Genomic DNA, 25,529 nt, shown 5'->3' on the forward strand with positions numbered 1-25,529 from the left:
AACCTCCTCCTCCTCGTCCTCCTCCTCCTTCTCCTCCTCCTCCTCCTCCTCCTCCTCTTCCTCCTCCTCCTCCTCCTCCGTGTCATCTATTTCCTGCAAAACCTCCATGTGCTGCTGCATCTGTAGCTCCTTTAGCTCCTGCGTTGTCAGTTCCTCGAAGTGCTCCTCGATGAGCTCGTTGATGTCACCTTCCTTTATATCCGCACTCGCTGCCTCACCATGTCTGACAACGGAGTGAATGCAGGTCCTCTTTTAAAAATTTTTGAACCAGCCCCGACTGGCTTTAAATGGCTCGCCCGATGCCTCATCCATTGAAGTGCCTGGGGTCTGCTGCAGCAAATCAGCGTAAATAGCTCGTGCCTTCTTGCAGATTATAGCCTTCGTCACGGTATCTCCTGCAAGCTGCTTCTCTGTTAACCACTCCATTAGCAGCTTCTCCATATTTTCATGGATAGATGTCCGCTGTTTAGAAATTATTTTAACGCCCTTGGCTGGAGCTGTAGCCTGTATCGACTCCTTCTGCTTCAGTATGGTGTAGATTGTAGAAGTGCTACGCTCGTACTGCTTCGCCAAGTCGATTACATGCACACCTTGGTCATGTTTTTCGATAATTTCTTTTTTTAATTCAATGCACATCATCTGCTTCTTCTCAGCACTGTCCTCCGCACTTACTTTCTTCAGATCCATGGTTGAAAAAACGAAGTTTTGCAAAATAACTGCAAGCACAAATGCGAGCACAACACTGATGCTTCAACTAAGAGCTAACTGCTTAAAGTGAACAAGTGAGACACGTGATGCCGGGCTGATGTTGTGGCGTTCACTGTGACGTTCGCTGCGTCAACTAGCGGTGGGGTATCTGAAGCTGGCTCGTAACCGAATTTTAGCTCGCAACTCAAAGCAAAAAATCAGCCGAGAGACGGCTCGTATCTCGAAAACCTCGTTAGTCGGGACACTCCTAAGTCAAGGCCCCACTGTATATGTCTAGACAAGAAACTGCTGGGTAATATAATAACTCCACGTTCAACATTTCAAAAAGGGGCCAAAACATTTTCCAGAACGACTGTGCCACTTTTATTCCCTCAAACAATGAATGGGTGATCCAATTTTTCTACATCCTCATAAACACTGGTTATTGTCTGTTCTTTTGATTATAGCCATCCTAGAAGGTGACAAGTGCCTTACCATTATGGTTTTGATTTGCATTTCTCTAATGACTAAGGATGTAAAGCAACTTTTCATGTTTGTTGGCCATTTACATATTTTCCTTGGAGAAGTGTCTATTTCTATCCTTTTTTGGTTTTTTAATTGGGATGTTTAGTTTTGGTTTTAGAAGTTCTTTATATATTTTGAATTTCAAATCCCTATGTAATGTATGATATACAAATATTTTTCCTATTGTAAAGGTTATTTTTTCACTTTCTTGGTAGTGTCCTTTGAGGCACAAAATTTTTAATTTTTATGAAGTCTAATTTATTTACTTTTCCTTCTGTTGTATGTCCTTTTGGTGTCATATCTAAGAATCCATGACCATATCCAAAGTTATAAATATTTACTCATATGTTTTCTTCGGAGAATTCTATACTTCTAGCTCTTATCTTTAGGGATTTAATTTACTTTGAGGTTGTTTTTGTATATAGAGTGAAGTAGGGTTCCAAATTTATTCTTTTAAATATGGATACCCAGTTGTCCCAGTATCTTTTATTAAAAACAACAATAAAACCAACAACAACCCCCCCCCCCCCAAAATTATTCTTTCCATATGGAATTGTTTTGACACAAGTGTCAAAAATAAATTGCTTATAAATGTATGGGGTTATTGCTGGACTCTCAATTCTATTCCATTGTTTAATCAATGCCAGTAACACCATGTCTTGATTACCACAGCTTTGTAATAAGTTTTAAACTAGGGTAGTATAAATAATTTAACTTTGTTTTTCTTTTTGAAGATTGTTTTCACTATTTGGACCCCTTAAATTTTCATATGAGCTTTATGATCAGCTTCTCAATTTCTGAAAAAAATCTTACCTGGGATTTTGGGTAGGGATTCCATTGATTCTGTAGATCAATTAGGGAACTATTGTCATCTTAACAATATTAAATCTTCCCATCTATAAAAGTAGGATATCTTTTCATTTATTTAGGTCTTCTTTAATATTTTAAAATTATGTTCAGTAGTTTTCAGTGTTAAATTTATTTCTAGATATTCTATTTTTTACATTGTAAATTGGAAATATTTCTTAATTTAATTTTCAGATTATTTATTGCCAGTGTAAAATGCAATAGACTTTTGTATATTGATTTGGGATCTTGTGACTTTGCTCAACTCATTTATTGGCTTTAATAATTTTGTAGTTATTGTTATTTTGTGATTTTAATGCCTTCCTTGTAATTTTCTATATATAAGATGATGTTAACTTTAATAGAAATAACTTCAGATCTTCCTTTCTAATCTGGATGCCTTTTGGCTCCTGATTTGCAGCCTACAAAATTAACTTTTTCTGCAGATATCTTTCATCAGGCTAAGGAAGTTCCCTGTTCTTGAGTTTAAGTGTCTTTATCATTAAAAGATATAAGATGTTATCAAATGCTTTTTATGCATCTGTTGACACGATTGAGTGAATTTTGTGCTTTTTTGTATTAATCTAGTGCAACCATTTTCAACTTTTCATCTCATGGCACACATAAAGTAATCACTAAAGTTCTGCTGCACACCAAAACATGTATTATAGTTTTTACTATTTGAGAAAAAAAATAGGTAAACTTTTGATTCACTTACATCAGACAGCTATTTTTGTGTTGGCTGTTGTCACTTTTTGTTTGTTTTGCTGATGACTAAATAGGTATAGCATGTTTTAAAATCCCTTGCAGCACACCAGTTGAAAATTACTGATAAGTGTATCACATTGGTTTTCGTATGTTCAACCAACATTAATGCAATAAATCTCACTTCGTCATGGTGTGCAAACCTTTTTATATGTGGCTTTATTTGTTTCAAATATTTTGTTGAGCATATTGAAAACTTTCTTATTTGTGTTCATAAGAGATAATGGTCTGTAATATTTTTTTCCTTGTGAATTCGTTATCTGGTTTTTGTATTAAGTCAAAACTGGCCTCATAGAGTGAGTTGAAACGTGTTACCCTCTCCTATATTTTTTGTAGGAGTTTGTGTAAATTGGTATTAATTTTTTGTTAATGTTTGGTAGACTTCAACACTGAAGACCTCTGGTCCTAGGCCATTCTTTGTAGATAGCTTCTGATTACTAAGTCTACCTCTTCCTTTGTTATAGGTTCTTTCACTTTGACCATTTTTTGTTGAGATAGTTACAGTAACTTGTCTTCTAAGAATTTGTCCATTTAGGTTATTTAATTGGTTAACATGCAATTCATGCAGTCTCCCCTTATTATTCAATTTATTTCTGTAAGGCCAATAGTAATTTTCTTTCTTTCATTTCTTATTCTAATAATTTTACTTTTCTCTTTTTTTTTTCATTAGTCTAGCTAAAGATTAGTCAGTTTGATATTTTCAAAGAACCATCTTTATTTGTGTGTTTATTTTTATTGGTTTCCCAATTGATATTTTATTTATTTCCACTCTAGTCTTTATCACTTCCTCCTTTGCTTGCTTTCGGTTTAGTTTGAATGCCTGGTTCTAGTATCCTAAGATAGAAAATTGGGTAATTCATGTAAGAAACTTTTTAAAATATGTTTTTATTGATTTCTAGAAAGAGAGGAAGGGAGAGGTGAGGGACATAGAAACATTGATGAGAGAAACTTCATCCATTGGCTACCTTTGGCACGCCCTCTGCTGGGGATCAAGCCCTGACTGAAATCCAACCAGTAACCTCTTGGTTCATGGGTTGATGCTCAACCATTAAGCCACACTGTCCAGGCAAGAAACTTTTGTTAAATATGGGAATTATAGCTACAAATTTCACACTGAATTGATTTATCTGTAGCTCATAAGTTATGTTATATTGTATCTTTATTTTCATGCATCAAAAAATATTTTTTCTCAGATGATTAGTGACTTTGTTGAACATGTTTTCATATGTCTCTTGGCCTTCCTTATGTCTTCTTTTGAAAAGTATGTATTTAGGTCCATTGCCCATTTTTTGATTGGGTTGTTTGTCTTCCTTTTGTTAAGTTGTATGAGTCCCCTGTAAATGTTGGAGAGTAAACCCTTATCGGAGATAACATTGGCAAATATTTTCTCCCATGCAGTGGGTTTTCTTGTTTTGTTGATGGTTTCTTTTGCTGTGCAGAAGCTTTTTATTTTGATGTAGCCCCATTTGTTTATTTTCTCTTTAGTTTCTATTGCCTTAGGAGCTGTATAGGTGAAGATATTGCTTTGGCATATGTCTGAGATTTTGCTGTCTGTGGATTCCTCTAATATTTTTATGGTTTTCCATCTTACGTTTAAGACCTTTATCCATTTTGAGCTTATTTTTGTGTATGGTGTAAGTTGGTGGTCTACTTTCATTTTTTTGCATGTATCTGTCCAATTTTCCCAACACCATTTATTGAAGAGACTGTCTTGACTTCATTGTATGCTCTTACCTCCTTTGTCAAATATTAATTAACCATAGTGGTTTGGGTCAATTTCTGGGTTCTCTATTCTATTCCATTGGTCTATATGTCTGTTCTTGTGCCAGTACCAGGCAGTTTTGAGAACAGTGGCTTTGTAATACAGCTTGATATCTGGTATTGAGTTCCCTCCTACTTTTTTTCTTCTTTCTCAGGAATAGCTGGTTAACTCATTATTGACCCCAGGTATGACTCACTGCCTCAGAGAGCTCTGGAAGATAAACAGTGACCTCAAAATGTTTTCAACACACACCTCCAGAGAAAAGCCTTTTCACATTGGGTAGGCTTCAACTTGGGCCAAATAAAGACATCCCTTCAAGTAGAATCTTTCAGGGAACCATGAGGCAGCAATTAACAATTCTCTGGGGATGAAACCCTTTTCTCACCCCTCTGCTGGCTGACAGGATAGTGGATCTCACCATGTTTGTGGTCTACTGAATTTCCAGTCTAACACAGAACTAGAGAAGAACATAGAAAGTTAAAATGCTAGGCCCCATTATTCATGCTGAGATTGAGCTTTTTTCTTGCATATACATCTCCTCAATACTTCAAAAAGTTGATTTAGCCAATTTTCTGATTTCTATCTTCCATTTATAGGGATCAAAACTTTGGAGTTCCTTAATTTGCCATTATTTTGCTGACAAAACTCTATTGAGCCATTAGTTTTACAAGGCATTCTCTTAGGTCCCAGCCAGTTATCCTCATATTACAAACACTTTCAGTGAGAAGATGAACCTTGGTATATAGCTTACTTTACCATCCAATATGGAAGTTTTGCTATCAAGAGCTCTTCTGACCAATTTCCAACTTTCTGTATAGACCATTAAAAGAATAAATGTTCATCACTGAAATATCATGAAAAGTCTGTTCTCCTTCATTTCCTAATATTACATAAATCTAACTATTTTCATTATAGTAGCTATAGTAGCTTGTAGTTTGTCTGAGTCAATAGATTGGAGTGTGAAGACTATACTGCTGTTATGTGGCAATAGCCAGTTTTGCTTAATATCTGATGTTGCTTAGAAAAAACAGAATTTTTATATAAACTACCTAAGCTATGTATAAGCCCAAAACTCACTGGTAACATCATTTATTATTATTGTACTAGAGGCCCAGGGCACGAAATTCATGCACAGGTAGGGTCCCTAGGCCTGGCGGGCGATCAGGGCTGATCAGGGCCCTCCAGCTGCAGCCCAGGGACTTCTTTCATTCCACGATGCCCCCTTGTGGTCAGGGCACATCATAGAAAGCAATCAAACTCCTGGTCTCCCACTCGAACTCCTGCGAGGACACTTTGCATATTATCTTTTATATACTTAGATTTCTTAAATTGTCCCACTTCTCTTATATCTTGTTACCTCACTTAATCACTGTTATGATTCAGTTTGCTCCTCTGGCCACATATTTGAAAAAGAAAACATATTTAATAAAACATGTTAATAACTTGGTTTTCTTTCTACTCTGGATATTAGTCATTTAAATGTCATGAATGGAGAATAAAATTACTTTGCAAAGTGGATCAAAATGGCAACCTGTTACCTTTGTCATAAATTTCACCTGTGCTTGATGTGCTATGCACAAAGACATCAAGAGAAAATATAATGAGTTGTTTTTCAATCTCATTTTCTCACTTAGAACCAATTAGGGGAGTAAAGAGTTATATTCTGTATCAGAAAGGATTGCATTTATATATTCTTTCATTTCTAAAATAGGTTTTTCTCTTTGAAATGGAAACAGTTTCCTAACTTAAAGTACGTAATTACACACTCCATTAAACAAGTAATTAACAGATTACAATTTGAAAAAAAAGAAAAACTTGAAAATGAGCAATTTGGATTCTGAATGTGAAGAGTGGTGTTATAATTAGCATAATACCTTTAGAAATAGATTAACAAGTACACAATAAAAATGAAAAAAAACAAAACACAACACTGTTTCCTCCATTCAGATCATACAAAACAAATAGCATTTCGTGAGTCAAACATCAGCATGGTTTTAAGAAAGCTTGGTTTTTAGAAATGTTGCTATATTACTCTAAAATTCAGAAAGGTGGGATTTTTGATGTATAAATGTTTGCTATCCTAAGAGACTATGACTCTTCAAAGTCAATGATTTACATTTCCTTTCAACAATAACCCCCTGAGGCACATGGCCAATGCTAGCAAGCTCAACATGTGTAATTCAAATTGGTAATTTGCAATTGCAAAAACGACAGGCTTCTGAATTGTGTATGTGTGGCTCATTTTCACTGCAAGGTTAAAATTGTACATAGAGGGAATTCAAAAGAAACATGCATGCTAAGTCTCTATTATCCTACCATCCAAGAAAAGGACAGAAAAAAAAAATCGTTCTAAACTGGAAGAGGGGGCCATTCTTCTACTAATCTACCCTTTAAGAAGAAAAATAAAAGAGGCTGAGTAATTAAGAGCACCACAAACAACTTCCAAAGGTAATGTTACAATAAAGCCCTAGTAATAACTAGCCCTGCAATGATGAGATTTAATATATATATATATATATATATATATATATATATATATATATATTGATTTCAGAGAGGAAGGGAGAGAAAGAGAGAGATAGAAACATCAGTGATGAGAGAGAATCATCCATTGGCTGCCTCCCACAGGTCCTATATTGGGGATCAATCCACAACCTGGGCATATGCCCTGACTTGGAATTGAACCTGGTTCATAAGTTGAAGCTCAACCACTGAGCCACACCAGCCTGGAAGATATTTTTTTTTTATTCATGCAAAATTGTGGGCTAAGTTTCCTATTCAAATCACTGCAGCAAGGAAACTGTGGAGCGTTTTTCAGGTAGGGTCTTCTGATGAATCTGCCTAGAGTGGCAGAGGGTGTCATCTGGTTTGAAACCTGTGCTCCTAAGATAGGATTATGATCTCTTTTCTGAAATATGAACTGACCATGTGAGTAAAAATAATTCACGAAAAACATGTTGGGGGGAAAATGTCCATCAACTGTTTTCCTAGAACCCATATGTTGTTTTCACTCCATATTGAAAATAAACAAAATACACCACTCTCAAAAAAAGAGATTTCCTCCTACAAACATACTAAAAACAGACACACAGTAAGTTCAAATATGCCAACATGAGGATGCTACTGAGAGTGTACAACAGTTATTGGCTTTTAAGTCATCATTTCTACCTGGCAGTGAAGAGAAATTGATACTGCATATTGCTATTTCATTTCATTTGTCTTACAGTATTGGTTTTCTTGGTAAAAAAAAAAAAAAAAAGTCTGGTTCAAATGAAGATATTAGGTGTTTTCTAAATTAGAGTTAAATTCAGGTCAGAATAACTTAGTTAAGAGAGGTAAGAAGTTCTTTCATTAACTTTATAACCATACTTTTACCTTGTGCCAATCTATATACATAAAACCCTAATATACAAATAGACCAAATGGTGAAACAACTGAACAACCAGTCACAATGATGTGTGCTGACCACCAGGAGGCATGTGCAGAACATGGTGGGAGTCAGCCGTGGTGGGATGGTGGAGCAGGTGGGTGGGGGCACCAGACCATGGTGGGGCACTGGTCACTGTCATCAAGGTGAGCCTCTGGTGGTTACTGAAAATCCTTTGCCCCCATGCACCACAGTCCTGCTCAGTGCTCACACCTGCTGCTGGCTCCAGGCGCCAGCCCCAATCATTCGGCGCTGTCAGCAGATGCGAGCAGGGCTGCTGGCCCCGAACGCCCCTAAGGGTTTCTCCACCTCCCCCTGCTTCTGAGGAGCAATCAGGGCAGGCAGCCACCTCTTGCACCTGCTGCCGGTGCCAGCCCTGCTCACAGTCAGTGCTGGTGCCACCATTCACACCCAATCCTGGCACATGGCACCAATCCTGATTACTCGGCACCTTCAGCAGGTGTGAACAGCAGCTGCTGGCCCTGATCGCCCCTGAGGTCTTCTCCACCTTCCCCTGCTCCTGAGGGGCGATTAGGTAGCAGCTGTCGCTTGCACCCATTGCTGGGACCGGCCACAATCCTCTGCACCATCAGTGGGTGCAGGTGGGACCTGTGCCATCAGCGTATGGGATTAGTGGTGGTGGGAGTGGGGCTGCCAGCAGACAGGGGACCTGAGGCCATGGCGAGACGGACCGAGCAGGGGTGTGGAGGATGGGCCGAGACCCGCCGCTATGCCCACCACAGCCTTGCAGCCCACAGTTCCTTTCAAGGTGCACAAATTTGTGCACTGGGCCCCTAGTTTCTTTATAAATTGCTTTTATAGTCCTATGTTAATGATTAACTTTTATTTATATCAACATAAATGCTTTGTTTTTCTGGAAAGTTTTGTATAATGGGTCCTTCTATAAAAGTCTACAACATATGCTGGTGAAGATTTCAGCACATCCACAGTAAGTTTTGATAATAAAAGAATTGTGTGAAACAAGCTTATCAACTTGAGTCATTAATCTGTGGCATGTCACTTTGGCTTGTTTTGAAAGTAGATATGCAGCAGGTGGTCAGTTGTAGGGCACATTCAACCCGAGTTTTCTGACTTTAAAGAGTGTCTTTTTTAAAAAAATCGTATCACATTTCTTAAAAATAGATCATGCATCATCATGAATGTCTTCTATTGCAAATTCAGGATTTGTTCACAAGAAATCATTGTTTAAATGCTAATGCTTCATGCCCTAAGCATTGTGTTTGAAATTAAAAACAGAAATAGAAATATACCCTTAGCTCTTGGGCAAAGCCCAACAACAATGGCAACTACTTTTTAAAAGATCAAGCCTACTTTGGAAGCTATATCATTTTTATAAGGCAATTCCATGAAAAAAAAATAAACCTTTATAAATGTGCTTAGATTTCTCAAAGAGTTTCATAGAATTTCTTCCTTTCTCATTTCAAACATCAATTTTAGCAATTATACATTTTGTCAGTTATTTTGACATAGAAAAATATAAGTTGTATTTCTTCATTACACCTCATACCATTATGCAAATACTTAGTCTCTGATGATAATGTCTACCTCTAATACCCTCTAGCTGATTTTTGACAGTGACTAACTGAGTCAAGACCTATCAGGTTTCTTATATCTCAGAATGTGCCATGTTTATACACAGTCACCCATACTGAAGGATTACTAGTGGGCAGGTGTTTCTGATATTTCAAATCATCTTCAACCATCTCCAGTCAGACTTCATGAGGGTCTACATAGTGAATGGAAAGATATTCTGAAACTTCATGTCTGCACTGTCCTTCATATGCAAGTGCTCATTTTTGCTAGTGTTTGTGAAACTTACAATGGCTAAATATTAAATGTCAACTTGGCTAGACTATGGTGTCCAGTTATTGGTCAAGCACTAATCTAGATGTGTCTAGGAAGTTATTATGTAGCTGTGATTAACATTTACAATCAGTAAACTTCAAGTAAAGAAGATTATACCACATAATGTGGGTGGCCTCATCTAATCAGTTGAAGGCTTTAAGAGAAAAATTGAGGTTTCCCATGGAGGGCAAAATTTTACCTCAAAACTGTAACACAGAAATCCTGATGGAGTTTCCAAGTCTACTGAATTTTCCTATGGATTTGGACTCAAGTCTGCAACCTCAACTCTTGTCTGAGTTTCCAGCTGGCAAAGCTGACAGCCCCCATAATCATGTGAGCTACTTCCTTAAAATAAATCTATTATATGGTTATACAGATACTCCATTGGTTCTGTTTTCCTGGAGAACCGTGACTGATACAGAGCTGTTCCAAGGTGGAATTCTACTTTTATAACTGAGGTCGGAAGACACTGATATACAATGTCCAATATATAGATGGGTTCCTTAAACAAAAGTAATATTAATTTTCTGTGAAACAATTCGTCCTAAATGACTGGGACCAGCTGAAAATAATTAAAAATGGATATCTGTTAGTAATTGTTCACTAGCATATTCAACTTTAGAAGTGAAAAATATTGTGTTTAAAAATTTTGTTGCTAAATCTATGTTTAATTCACTGCTAAAGCCCTAGCCAATTTGGCTCGGTGGATAGAGCATCAGCCTGCGGACTGGAGGGTCCTGGGTTCATTTCTAGTCTAGGGCACATATCTTCATTGCAGGTTCCTCCCCGGCCCAGGCCCTGGTCAGGACTCCTGCAGGAGGCAGCCAATTGATGTGTTTCTCTCATATCAACATTTCTCTCTGTCTTTCCCTCTCTCTTCCACTGTCTCTAAAATTCAATGGAAAAATATCCTCAGGTGAAGATTTTTTTAAAAAGTACACTGATAAATTCTGATACAGATGGGAAAGATAATTAGAAATCTGTGGTGTTCTTAGCCTCGCAAGAGAAATAGATGGTGGTTGAGCATCAACCTATGAACCAGAAGTTCAATGTTTGATTCCAGGTCAAGGCACATGCTCCGGTTGCAGGCTGGATCCCCAGTGTGGGTTGTGCAAGAAGCAATTGATCAATGATTCTCTCATCATTGATGTTTCTCTCTCTCCCTCTTCCTTCCTCTCTGAAATCAATAAAAAAGATATTTAATTTTAAAAAGATGGTGGGAGCAATGTTCCAGGCAGAGGCAGTGTTATGTACTAAAAACACTGTGAGGAGAATGAGGTAATAAGCTTAACAATCATATGTTGAGAATATATGGTTCATGTGTAGGACATTGCCAAGAAACTGAGCTTGGACAGTAGACCATAGTTAGAATTTCTGAGCCTTAATTTTCTTATATGCAGTTTTGTTTCTGGGGGAAAAACAGGAATTATTTATGGAAATTAAATTTGCTTATTTGTGAAGTGACTATCATATACTATTCACTCCCTAATATGGTTGCTTTATGATTAGCAGTGTTGACCTTATAAAGTACTAGAGGCCCGATGCATAAAATTCGTGTGAGAGTAGGCCTTCCTTCCCCTGACTGCCAGCACTGGCTTCCCTCTGTCACCCGGGATCTGGGCTTCTCTTGCAGCCCCAGCTTCGTCTGGAAGGTTTCCCGGAAGGACGTCCGGAAGGACGTCTGGTCTAATTAGCATATTATGTTTTTATTATTATAGATGGCCTGACAGATATAGAACACCAACACATAGTGACTGTTCAGTACATGGCCCTCCCTCTTTAACGCTGTGTCACTTCCATCAGCTACTATTTAAGCTGTCACAGGTCAGGCATTTATCACCATGTTTGGTCCATAGTAAAAAACTGAATATTGATAGTTTTAAAAATTCACACACAAATCTGTATCTTTTCAAGCAACCACCAAGCAGTTAAGTGCCTTTTTTTTTTGCTAATGTTCAAAGTCTTTAGTAGAGTGACTTCAACATAATGCCATTGCCCCTTACTAATCACATAACAAACATATGGCCACGTTTCTGACATAAATAAAAACTAAACGCAGGAATATTTTTTAAAAAACCCTTCAGGAGTGGGTAAACACTGTTTTGGGAATGGAAAGATCTGAGTTTTAAAACTAGCTATTCCAGTAATTAACTATTGCAATATTGGAAAAAGTACTTAAATTTTTTTGAGTTGCAATTTTACTGTCATATAATGAACAAGTTGAATTAAATGAGTCACGAGGTCCCTTTGGGCTCTAATATTCCAGGATTGTGAATGTTTACAGTCTGTGATTCATGTACAGGCATATCTTACCAAAGGGAATTATAGCAAACACTACTAAATCATTGCTATCCACACAATGAATGTGATGCGACTTAGTTCTATAGGGATCATACTACTAATAAAAAGAAACTAGTATGTGAGCAGATTTGAGGGGTTGCATAGGTGCTTGCTTGGATGTCTGAATTTGCTAAGCTAGAAACCCAGAATTATTTCTCCTTTTGTCCTTTTAAGATGAGTCCCTTAAAAATCAGAGTACTCCAGTCTGTAGAACCAACCATCTGTCCTTGGAACAAATGCTTGAGATATGAGATATTGCCTGGGAGGTTATTTAGGGGAAGGGAGGAAAAAGAATCTTGAATGATCAGGGTCAATATCTCCCCATAACCAATAATCAGATAATGCTAGATACTGATGAAAGTAGATTAACCAGCTGATTCTGTAGATATTTCTCTTCTTTCAAGAATTGATAATACATTTATCCATATGCATTTTTAGCTATTGGCTGCTTCTCAGAGTCAGGCTCTTTTAAAAAATTAGTTGATTTTTTTTCAGCTGTTTTCTTTTTGTTGAAGTATCAAGATTATGGCTTGCAATGCCAAGAAGCTACGCTCCCGAATGTCACTTGTATTATCACAGCCTGCCCTGACATTTGATTCCAAATATGATTGTGTAGGTTGGGTGTGTAGGTTGACTAATGAAATCTGTCCAGTGCCAGAATGTAACAATAGTCACTTGTCTTAGTCTTAAATTCTTGAAACAATTGTTTCCAAAAACTTGGGTTATTTCTAAATCTCTAAGGACATTTTGTCAGGTTCTTTAAGCAATATTTTTTCCTTCCAGAGAATACAACTACATCCGCAAAATGGCATGAGGATTATAACTAAAACTTGTTTTGAAACAAAGTATGCAATGTTTTAATTATCAATAGTGATAGATTTATTACATTAACTGAAATATAATTTCTTTGCATATATTTTAACTTTAAAAATATCTAACAAAATGAGAATCAAAGATTCAGGTGATTTGAATTAGAAAACTGATCTTTCTTATCAAAGATTTTGTCTGTTTGATGACAAGCCTTTGAGTGAACCCAAATAATGTTAATTATTCATATTCTTTATCTATTTGATAGATACAATACTAGATTTTTTCACCATGGACACAGTCAAATATTCAGATGAATTGAAAGTTAAGAATATTTATCCTTCTATATCTCATTAATATTTTTTAAAGTAATAGTTCACAATTCATCATTTACATACAGCCTCCATGTTGTTTTGCTGTATTTGTTTACCAGCTGTACTGTTATTTACTTTGTATTTTTATAGTATGCTTTGCCTAAAATGCACTAAGCATGCTTTTATCACCATTGTAATATTACCATTATACTAAACATTATTAAATGTTGAAAAATATTTAAATCCACAAAAATGGCCATTAATTTAATCAATGTATTACAATTACATGCGTAATATTAAATTTTTAAGAAATAAAGTGGAAATTTTTTATTGGCCAATAATCAAGTTTTGAATATTAAATCTTAATTAAGAATTAAGATGGAGCTTAATTTAATAAGACAATCTCATTGCTTTTTATATTAAGCAATTCTGAGAACCTCAACTGAAAAATATACATATTTGGGAACTGGATAAGTTATTTAATTGTTTTTTCTGATAAGTTCTGATGCTGAAAATTTTTATTCATCAAAATAAGATAAGTGACTTTGAATAACAAACTTTTGTTCCAAGAGGTCATGTGAGGTGTCTTCCTAATTCTGTTCTTCAAATGTGTCAAATAATCTAGTAATGTTTGCAATAACAGGGGACAAAAGCATGTCTTAGCAAAACAAAAGTGGGTATAATTTTGGAAATTATATGTGAAGACCTTATACACTTGCTATCCTCCAAAATGTCTTTATAATATCACACCACCATGAAGAATTGATGGTCAGCCCTAGCTGGTTTTGCTCAGTGGATAGAGCGTCAGCCTGCAGACTGAAGGGTCTTGGGTTCAATTCCGGTCAAGGGCACATGCCCGGGTTGCAGGCTTGATCCCCAGTGGGGGCCATGCAGGAGGCAGCCAATCAATGATTCTCTCTCATCATTGATGTTTCTATCTCTCTCTCCCTCTCCCTTCCTCTCTAAAATCAATAATATATATATATATATATATATATATATATATATTTATTTTTTTTTTTTTTAAAGAGTTGATGGTCAATGCTCCAATTTTGTCATCAATGAGTTCTGTCTGTTTTGCATGTGGAATACTGATATAAATGGATAGATTTGTAAAGATAGATTAAGGCTGTCTATTGAGCTGATAGATCTGAAAAATATTCTGTTATGCAAAGATAGTCTCTATTATGCACACATCACATGTTAAAGGTTTTAACCATAAAAACACACACACTAAACTTGTTCTTTTGCCTCAATCAAGAAAGGAAAGCTTTCAACATAAAAGAAATTTCAATATAAAACCATCTGTATTTGTTGTAATTTCCTGATTCTAGACAAATATGAGAAAACATGTAAAGAATTCAGGGGCCTTTCTTTACAATGATTGATATGTTTTTACATTTATTGAATACCCCCATGTCTTCTGCACATCCAGGGTGGTGTGGGTGGAGGATAGTGGGTGTAGGATATGGTGCATTATTTCCTGTGATACAGATTGACTATGTGAAGCAATCCTTACTTTGCACCAACTGTGACTTTAGTACTCTTTGTGCTTATCCTTATAAATCACTTCCAGACTATGTAATGAACTTGTTAATAAGTTTTAAAATCTCTACTCCAGTTGTACTAGTTGGCAAAGACTGGCAGAACAAAAGGTCTCCATGGTCACAGTATTTAGCTCATATATAAGACAATAAATAACAACATCAGAGGATTATCTATTTAGAGTGAATAGACTAGATTTTATCATAGCCATGATAATATTTATTGCCTTAGTTTTTAGCTATATCTGTGACCTAACAATGAACTATTTTATTTGAAGTATCTTCCCAGTTCTTTTGCTTGTATTGTCCCTGATTATTATTTAAACCTTTTTTGGTATAGCATGTGATAACTTTATTTGCAAATTACTCCAGCAAATATAAGGTTTGAAAGCAAATAAAACATGATAAATGACTAGTATAAAATTTCAGCATTTTTTGCCAGTGAGAGTGTTAACAAGTTCCTAAAATGCTTGAACATCTTTCCACTTTGTTTCATTCTTTGCAAGTTTCACAATGACGCTTAAGGTCAGATAGTGTCACATCAGGATTTGGAAGCATTTCAAGACCTATAAAAATTAGCTTGTTCTTATTTACAGTTTCATGAAAATTTAAATTTCAAATATCTAGACTAATAATAGCCTAGGTGGCATCACGCCCTCATGTCGTCACAAGATGGCCATCACAAGATGGCCGTAACAAGATGGCCACACGCACAGCAGAGGCAGGGCCAGACGGCCTCTCCACATGGTGAGGCCTGAGGGTCCTGTGGCTCTGTGCAGCATGGAGGAGGCTGGTCCTGGGGTCTCCGCCGCCTAGAACAGAGGAGGCGGATCCTGGCAGAGGAGGCAGGTTGTGGCAGGGGAGGGCAGTTGTGGGTAATCAGGCCAGCAGGGGAGGGCAGTTGGGGGCCAGCAGGGCAGGGCAGGTGGGGGTGATCAGGCTTTGGAAGGGGAGGGCAGTTGGGGGCCATCAGGCCAGCAGGGGAGGGCAGTTGGGGGCAATCAGGCCAGCAGGGGAGCAGTTAGGGAGTGATTAGGCTGACAGGCAGAGCAGTTAGGGGCAATCAGGCAGGCAGGCAGGCAAGCGGTTAGGAGTCAGCAGTCCTGGATTGTGAGAGAAATGTCCCAGATTGGAGAGGGTGCAGGCCGGGCTGACGGACATACCTGCCCTCCCCCACCCCCGCATGAATTTCATGCACCAGGCCTCTAGTTTTTTCATAATATCTTCAATATTTATTTTGCAGTGATTACTTCTACTACCCTAACAGAAAATTAAGGTTATTAATCAGTGTGTCTCTCTGTATATGCAAACTTCATAAAAATCCAACCTACCAATATTAATAGTAGTCTTAGTAATAATAACTATAATTTAATATTTATACTATGTGCCTGATACTATTTAGACCACTTTAATCATGTTCACTTTTTGACTCTTCCTATTAAATTGAAAGTAGAGCACCGGTACACAAAATTCGTGCATGGGGGGGGGGGGGGTCCCCTGAGCCCATCTTGCACCCTCTCTAATCAGGGACCCCTCGGGGGATGTCTGACTGCCAGACATCCTCAGGATCGAATCTAAACCGGCAGTCGGACATCCCTCTCACAATCCGGGACTGCTGGCTCCTAACTGCTCACCTGCCTGCTTGCCTGATTGCCCTACTGGCCCACCTGCCAGCCTGATCACCCCTAACTGCCTCTGCATGTAGGCTTGGTTGCCCCCAACTGCTCCCCCCTGCCAACCTGATCACCCCCAACTGCCCCCCCTGCCAGCATGGTCACCCCTTACTGCCTTCCCTGCTGGCCTGGTTGCCCCCAATAGCCCCCCTCTGCCAGCCTGGTCATCCCTTACTGCCCCCCTGCCAGCCTAGTCACCCCTCACTGCCCCCCTCTGCTGGCCTGGTTGCCCCTCTAACCCCACTGCAGGCCTGGTCGCACCACGCAGCCTGCTGCTCAGTCTTTTGGTCATCCCTCACTGCCCCCCCTGCCGGCCTGGTTGCCCCACACAGCCTGCTGTTCAGTCTTTTGGTTGTCCCTCACTAACCCCCCTGCCAGCCTTGTCACCCCACTCAGCTTGTTCGGTAGTCCGTTCGGTTGCGATGTCCCCTGGCTCTTTATATATATAGATAACTTTCACTCTTTATGCACTAGCATTCTCTTCTTTAAACTACTTATCCAAAATAAGTTCAATAGAGAATAGATCAATAATATACATACAAATATGTATATTTATATACAAAATCAGAGCACACAATCAATTTCAACTCATACTTATTTTATGTATACATAATTGGCAGGCTTAATATTAACTTCTAGAAATGGAGTACTGAAGCCTTGAAGAAAAAACTGAGTTTCATACATGTCAGTTCAGCATGTGAAAACCATACCCCTCAATTAGATCACCCTCTGTCCATACTTTCAAACAATAATGGTAAAAGATTTCATTGTAAAGGCTTAATTCTTTCTGGACTCTCTGAGCACCACATCTTTAACTGACTTGCTCATAATAATACAGATTACTTTGCCACTACTTTATCTGCATCATAAAGCAGCAAAACATGTATTAAGTCTTACACTGAGTGTGTTACTTATGTTTTTGTATTACATATTAAAAGAAATAGCCAAATAGTAGAACAGTTATTGCATATGTGTAAGACTGGAGCTTTTATAAAATGCACAAGTTATTATTGCATATACTTAAGAATGAAGCTTTTATAAAATGTGCAAGTTACCTGTAAAATTATTTTAATAATTGTAAGTTCTCCTTTCAGCTGAGGGTACATAATTTTACTTGATTTATGCATATTGCTTATGTATGTCAATCACGCCATTGGTCATTATTAATGCGGGCGTTATCCCTTTGGGAGTACAAAGAGGAGAAACGAAAGAAAATTCCCCACTCACATCACAGGAAAAGTCTTTTTAAAAAAAATCCGTAAATACACTCTGCCCTGGTGGCTGTTGGTTGGAGTGTAGCACCATATGCCAAAAGGTTTCCGGTTCGATTCCGGTCAGGGCACACGCCTGGGCTGTGGGTTCACTCCTAGTGGGGATACAGTAAGGGGGTAACTGATCATGTTTCTCTCTCACATCGATGTTTCTCTCTCCCTCTTCCTCGCTCTAAAACCAATGAAAACATATGCGTGGGTGAGGATTAAAAAAAAAATAGATTAATTCAATCCACAAATAAGAATATATGAGTACTGTAGCTAGCTGTTAGCCCCAGGATTGATGACTGCACATAAAAGACCGCAGCAAAGGCAGATTTTACCCTCCCCTCTCTGACTTTCTAAAATGACACAGAAGCTTGCATGTTCTGGGCGCCATTCCCAGAAGTACAGCGTTCTCTCCAAAAGCCACAGATGCTCTTCTGGGAACGAGGTGGTGGCAAACACAGATGAGCTGACGGTGTGCCTCCGTTCCTGGAAACACTGCCTTCTGGAGACCAGGCTTTCAGGAAAGACACTGCGCTCAACGTGTCCTGTAGATTTTAAAACTCTACGTAGGAGGGAAACGCAGGTTTGTTGGTGTTTGGAGAAATTGCTAATGCACTCATTGAAACTGGAGACATGGCCGTTTGGGTTTCTGAGGCACCATGTAAAGAAAAAATAGAAACAGTCCCTTCACCACCGCCAGCAGACCAATGCATTGTGCTTTGCCTGAGAATACCACACTGTAAAATACTTTTAAAATAAAACAGTTGCTGACAATACAGATGTCCTGCATTATCAGAATTACTTATATTTTATAGCCATGATACCTTAAATTAATAAGGTGATAAATTTTAAAAGTCACCTTGGCAATCATCAACCCAATTCTTCGTCTAATAGGTCCTTAGAGATAAGTGAGTTACTCTAGATGAGTCAGCCACGACACAAAGGGAGCTCTCCTGAGTTCAAGGGTAACGTTTTACCATCACCAGTCTCCAGTTTTGATTTTATGATCTCATTTGAGAAGTCTAGAAAACCCAGGGAGCTATTACTGCCCTCATTTTGAAATAAAGAAATGGGAGCCCAAACCATTTACCGAATTGCTTTACAAAATATATTTAGCAGGATTACAAAAGTCCTCAGGAGCTAAATTAATTGAATAGCTACTCAATTAGTTGACATACAATTACAAAGAATGAAGTTTTCTGACTCACACTTGCCTTTGTTTTTAGATGCTTAAAAGATAAAATCATTATTCAATGATGCAAAAAGCAATCCAGTGCCCACTGATTTTTTTTCCTATTAGTGGAATCATTCAAGATATAAGAAATATAATAAATCACAATCTCGTGTTTGGTTGGTTCTTGAGGCTTTGGTGTAATTTTCTGCTTATATGTCATTCTCTTCTACATGACATCACAGTGCTCAAAGTTAGAGGTCACACTCTATTTGTTCTTAAGTGTGTGGTTCCCAGCACAGAACCTAGTATAGACTAGGCTTTCAGTAAATGCTTTCTGGAAATGAATGATTCAGGATGTATAATCATTTAAAAAAAAGAGCCATTGCCTTTCAGTAATTACATCAAAATCAGACACAAGAAGCAAAGAGAAACTAATATGTAATCTCAGTCTGATATCACATTTGAAATATGTTTGCCAAGTTGGACATGCAGTGTTTCAATTACTGAGCACTTTTATGTCACTAAGTTCTGTCTTTAACCTCACACTATTTTCCTATTTATTATATATAAGAATAATCATTAAACATCACAGTACAAGAGGAGATAATATGCCTACCCAAGTTAGTTGATTTTTTCCCTATATTTGTTTCATATATGACTTGCTAGTTCAGAGCAAACACTTTGAGAATTTTCTAACACTTGCACATTTTCTATTGCAGCATTCATTTTTATTTTTCCCAAACTTGCAGCATATCTATTAAAAGATGGAAAAGAAACTAAGACATTCACAAATCAATCATTTCCTTTGCCAAGAGAAAAAATATAAAGATACAAAATGGTGTCGCCTACATCATGTATGTCCAAGTTTAGTGGCTTCTGATAGATCCTTTAAAACAAACTATCTAATCTCAGAGGGAAGGCGGGGGTGGGTGGGTGGGAAGAGATCAACCAAAGAACTCGTATGCATATGTGCATAACCCAAGGACATAGACAATAGGGTGGTGGTGAAGGCCTACGGCAGGGGGCAGGAGTGGGATGGGTTAGAAGAGATCAATGGGGGGAAAAGGAGACATATGTATTGCTTTCAATAATAAAGATTTAAAATAAACAAGGCAAATACATATTAGAAATATCCCTACAGCTTCAATTGCCTTGCTTGGGACAAACACATTTGTGTATTAGTTGGACAGTGTTAATGCTTGACAGAGTACTTGTATCTGCTGATCTGTCATGCTACTGGATTTTATTGTGGAGTAATGCCAGTAAAAAATCTGCTCCTTTTCTTGATTATATTTGGCAGACCTATTGTTCTGTGCATTTTCAGGTAGCAGTCACTCAAATATAATGATCTAAACGCATTCCAAATATTGATTTCTTGACAAAGATTTTCCTACTGCCCTGGAGAAAAACATTGTATGAAAAACCATTACACATTATCTGTGTTCTTTCTTTCTGTGTGTGTGTGTGTGTGTGTGTGTGTGTGTGTGTGTGTGTGTTGGTCCAGCATATTACTCTTCCCCCATCCCCCAGAGGAACAATAACACTAGCCTGCGTGAATAGATTAGCATGCCCAAATCAATTATAATTATTCAATTATTTAAAAAGTGAATACAGCAATTCAAAGAGAAATAAAGGAAAATAGAAGAATGGGAGGGGCAAAGCATTTTATCATTTTCTGTGATATGAGTAACAGTACTGCTTACTCTATGAAAGAAGGTTTACTTAATTTTTCTAAAGCAAGCCAGAAAAATGTCCATAATGATTCACACTAAAAGGCATGGTAGGACTGGAAATCGCATGTGGTAAAAGTTTTTATTCTTTAATTTTTAAATTATTCATTCAAGTAATGCTACTGAGTATCTACTTTGTACCAAGTACTCTTATAGAGACTAACATATATATCAGTAAATAAAACATGTAAGTGCTGGCTGAGCTTACATGCTGGTAGACAATGATAGAAGTAGATAAGTAGATAGATTAACAAGTAACTACATTCTTTGTCAGATGATATTAAATACTGTGGAGAAAAAAGAAGTTGGTAATATATAGTCAGTAATATTGTAATCACTCTGTGTGGTGACAGATGGTAACTAGATTTTCAAGGAATTAAGAGGTGGAGATGGTTTACATGGAAACTGTGATGTGTAGATGATCACACCAAGAACATACCACCAGGAGTAAAGTTTGGTGACATGAATAGGGAAGGCGCTGGACAAAGACCTGGGAGCAGCTAATTGAGGTGGTAGAAGAGAAACGCGTTACCACTTGAGAACAGCCTCAGTGAGGTCCATCTTTCAGTTAGAAATGAAAAAGAAGCATTCACTACGGAGGTTCAGGATGTGTGGGGTTTTCTTTTTTTATTTTCTTTTTTTATTATTTGTATTGATTTTATTAGAGTGACAGTGGCTAATAAAATCACACAGGTTTCAAGTGTACAGTTCTATAAAACACCATCTGCATATTCTATAGTATTTTCACCCCAAAGTCAAGTCTCCTTTCATCACCATTTATCCCCTTTACCCTCTTCTACCTTCCCCCACTCCCTTACCCTCTGGCAATCACCATGCTGTTGTCTGTGTCTATGAGCTTTCTTTCTTTTTTTCTGAATCCTTTCACCATTTTCACCCAACCCTATCTCCTTCTCCCCTCTCTCTGTATCTATGAGTCTGTTTCTATTATGTTTGTTAGTTTATTTTATTCATTAGAGCCCACATATAAGTGAAATCATATTTGTCTTTCTCTGACTGGCTGATTTCATTTGGCATGCTCTCCAGGTCCATTCATGCTGTAGCAAAGGGTAAGATTTCCGTGTGTGTGTGTGTGTGTGTGTGTGTGTGTGTGTGTGTGTGTGTTTTAAATGGCCTAGCAGTATTCCTTCATATAAATGTATCACAGCCCTTTTTCTTACTCATCTACTGATGGGCACTTGGCTGCTTCCAAATCTTGACTATTGTAAATAATGCTGCAATGGACATAGAAAGTACATATTCTTTTGAATTAGTGTTTCAGGTTTCTTCAGATAAATTCCCAGAAATGGAATTTCTAGGTCTTAAGACAGTTCCATTTTTACTTTTTGAGGTAACCCAATACTGCTTTCCACAGTGGCTGCACCAATCTGCATTCCTACCAACAGTTCTTGAGGATTCCCTTTTCTCCACATTCTCCTCAACACTTGCTGTTTGTTGATTTATTGACCATAGCCATATTCTGACAAGTGTGAGGTGCTATCTCATTGTGATTTTAATTTTTATTTCTTTGAGGATTCCTGACATTGAGCATCTTTTCATATGTCTGTTGGTCACATGTATGTCCTCTTTGGAGAAGGTCTATTCAGGTCTTTTGCTCATTTTTTAATTGGATCGTTTGTTTTTGGTGTTGAGTTGTGTAAGTTTTTTATAAATCTTGGATATAAATCCCTTGTTATGTTCTCCCATTCACTGGGCTGTCTTTTCATTTTGTTGGTGGTTTCCTTTGCTGTGCAAACTTTTTAGTTTAATCTAGACCCATTTATTTATGTTTTCTTTTGTTCCCCTTACCTGAGGAGAAATAGCAAAAAAGTATTGCTACAAGAAAAATTCAAGATTTAACTGCCTATGTTTTCTTCTAGGATTTTTATGGTTTCAAGTCTTACATTTAAGTGTTTGATTCATTTTGAGTTTATTCTTGGTTATGTTGTAAGAAGGTGGTCTAGTTTCATTTTTATGCATATATTTGTCCATTTTTCCCAACAATATTTACTGAATAGACTGTCTTTAACCCATTGAATATTCTTGCCTCTTTTGTCAAATATTAATTGACCATAAAGGCATGGGTTTATTTCTGGGCTCTTTATTCTGTTCACTTGATCTATATGTTTGCTTTTATGCCAGCACCATGCTGTTTTGATTACTATAGACTAATAGTACAGTTTGATATCAGGTAGCATGATTCCTCCAACTTTGTTCTTCTTTCTCAAGTTTGCTGTGGCTATTCAGGGTATTTGTGATTTCATATAATTTTTGGAACTTACCCACTAACCTACAAAGATCCCAGGTATAAAATAGACTCTGTTCTCCAATATTTCAGATAAAAAGAACACTTTTTATATTTTTATTGTATGAAGCAATGTTTTTGTTTTTTATTTTGGTTAGCTTATTAGGAATGCTTAACAAAATTGCTTCAAATGGTGACTGTATATCTTGACATGTAGCTATAATTAGAGGCAAAGAAAAGTCAACTGCAAACAGAATATTATTACAGAAGACAGACCACATGCAAAATTGATTATGTTGTTTATCCTGTGACTATCTGACCATGCAACAACCATGTGAAAGATTGATTTTAACCTCTATACCTTTAAAATTATTACTCAGTGAAGCTTCAACTTTCATTAAAGATAAGAGCATTTGAAGAAAAAAGCACAGTGTTGCCCCTTTCAGAAATTGTTAGATTTGCTTTCAATTATTTTATATTTTTATACTATTTAAAAATCAGGCAACACTTCAAATACTTTTTATAATGTCACAAAATGGACAATGACATAAAAAGGGGTGTTCTACTATGTAGTTATGATTTCTATCCCCATAGATCCAGGACCATATATCCAATTTTTTGCTTCTCCAAGTTATACTACAATAGGCCAATTATTAGCAATGTTTTCAAAATGAAACTATTATTTTTATTAACTTCTTTTTTGTGGGATCTTTATTACTTCCCAGACTTATTTTCTTTTCTTCCTGGAAACAGCAAGATTGCTTCTCCTAGCTTCATTTGCACTTAGTTGCAGGTAGACCATGTGACTAAATCCTATCCAATGGAAAATGGTGAAAATAAATATATTCCACTTCTAGGTTTGACACGTTTAAATTCCCCACCCCCCATCCTCGGCGCTCTCACTGTCTCACACTGTGAGCTCGATGCAGAGAACCCATCAAATGTCTCTAAGACCCTGAGGGATGAAGTAGCTACAAGATAAGAAGTGCCTGTTTCCGTGAATTACAGCATGCGAAGTCACCCACAAAACATCAGCATTGAGTGAAAAACAAGTATGAGTGAAAAATAAACTTCATTACCATTAACCACTGGTATTTTTCCTTTGCTTTTTAGCAGCAATTATCCTTTCCTGACTACTGGTATGTACTTTTACTTGACCTGACATTCCTTTTTCTGTGATGGCCAACAAAACATACCAGATACAGAAAGACTGAGAGTAGGAATAGATGCAATAACTATTTATAATCAGTTCTTTCCTAGTCATCCAATAAGACTTTTTAATTAAAAATAGAATGGTTAGTAACTTTGGTCATGGCAATAAGGCTTAGGCCTGGCTCAGAATTTGAAAATCTAGGTGTTTCAGTTTCATATAAATTATCTCCAGTTAAAAAATATTAATCAGAAAGAAAAATGATGATCAAGGTAGCCACAAACACAATTTGTCTGGAATATATTCAGGGGCTTTAAATGTCTATATTCTGAACAATATCATTTTTAGACATGACTTATAGTGCTAAATGTATATGTTGACATTGAGGGCTGGAGGGATTAATATTCAAAATTCCTCTTTAGCCTGGCAAGTGTGGCTCTGTGGTTGAGCATTGACCTATGAACCAGGAGGTCAGGTTCAATTCCCAGTAAGGGCATATGCCTGAGTTGTGGGTTCGATCTGCAGTGGGGGGCATGCAGGAGGCAGCGGATCAATGATTCTCTTTCATAATTGATGTTTCTATCTCTCTCCTCTGCCTTCCTTTCTGAAATTATATATATATATAATTCTTCTTTAAATAGCATTACAGAGCCATGACACAGTTGGGTATTACAATGGCAATCACACTATACTCTGTACTCCTTAAGCTACCAAATACACCGATTCTAATAAGGCACTATTATGACACAACCAGAACGGGGGAATTTAAGCTCATTAACTCCTAGAAGGATGGTATTTGTTTTCACTTACCAAATCAAGAAGCGATCAACCTTGAAATGTTTCTTTTGCAAAAGACTGGCCATTGTTTTTGACCTACTTTGGCAACTCTGATGCCCTTATACGAATGTCCCTGTGGAACTGGAAAATACATTGAGCGCATTGTAAAAATAAGAGGAAAATCTCAAGAAAATTAACATTTTCTAGCTATTAGATACGGTCATTAGCAATATTTAGAAATATTCTGACAGCTTTCACTACGATTTCTTCTTCTTTTGTTTAAAAAAAAAATTCTACTCTAAAGAAATACATTCAGCTAGGTTATAATTAATCTGGCTGTCAAAAGTGATTATGTCCCATCAGCTGCTTAGCATCCTCAGGTAGACAAAGAGTAGCAGCAGTATTGCTTTCTATCTTATCAGGTCAAAGCAGTGGCAACTTTAATTAGAGTTATTGTTAAGACACTGCTTAGAATATTTAACAGTAAATTGTCATATGTTTGCTCCTACACCTTTTAGTTTAACCTTATTGAGGGAAGGGGAAATTTTGATTTACTAATTGGCAAGACTCCTCTTATAATATGTGTCCTACCAACACCCCTTCTTGTAATTAATAACCAATGATATCAGCTGGCCTACTAA

The 25,529-nt window shown here is 37.2% G+C and overlaps 1 protein-coding gene across 1 annotated transcript; it reads right to left on the minus strand.

The window, feature by feature from the left end:
* Window positions 1-252: 252 nt before the first annotated feature.
* On the minus strand, window positions 253-687 carry LOC138996135 (putative CENPB DNA-binding domain-containing protein 1). Its single transcript, XM_070397121.1, has one exon. The coding sequence runs from the start codon at window positions 685-687 to the stop codon at window positions 253-255; it is 435 nt and encodes a 144-aa protein (XP_070253222.1).
* Between the last annotated feature and the right edge of the window lie 24,842 nt (window positions 688-25,529).

Source organism: Myotis yumanensis, unplaced genomic scaffold (assembly GCF_028538775.1).
Source record: "Myotis yumanensis isolate MYYU_CA2020_CCGP unplaced genomic scaffold, mMyoYum1.0.hap1 SCAF_1, whole genome shotgun sequence".
Lineage (NCBI taxonomy): Eukaryota > Metazoa > Chordata > Mammalia > Chiroptera > Vespertilionidae > Myotis > Myotis yumanensis.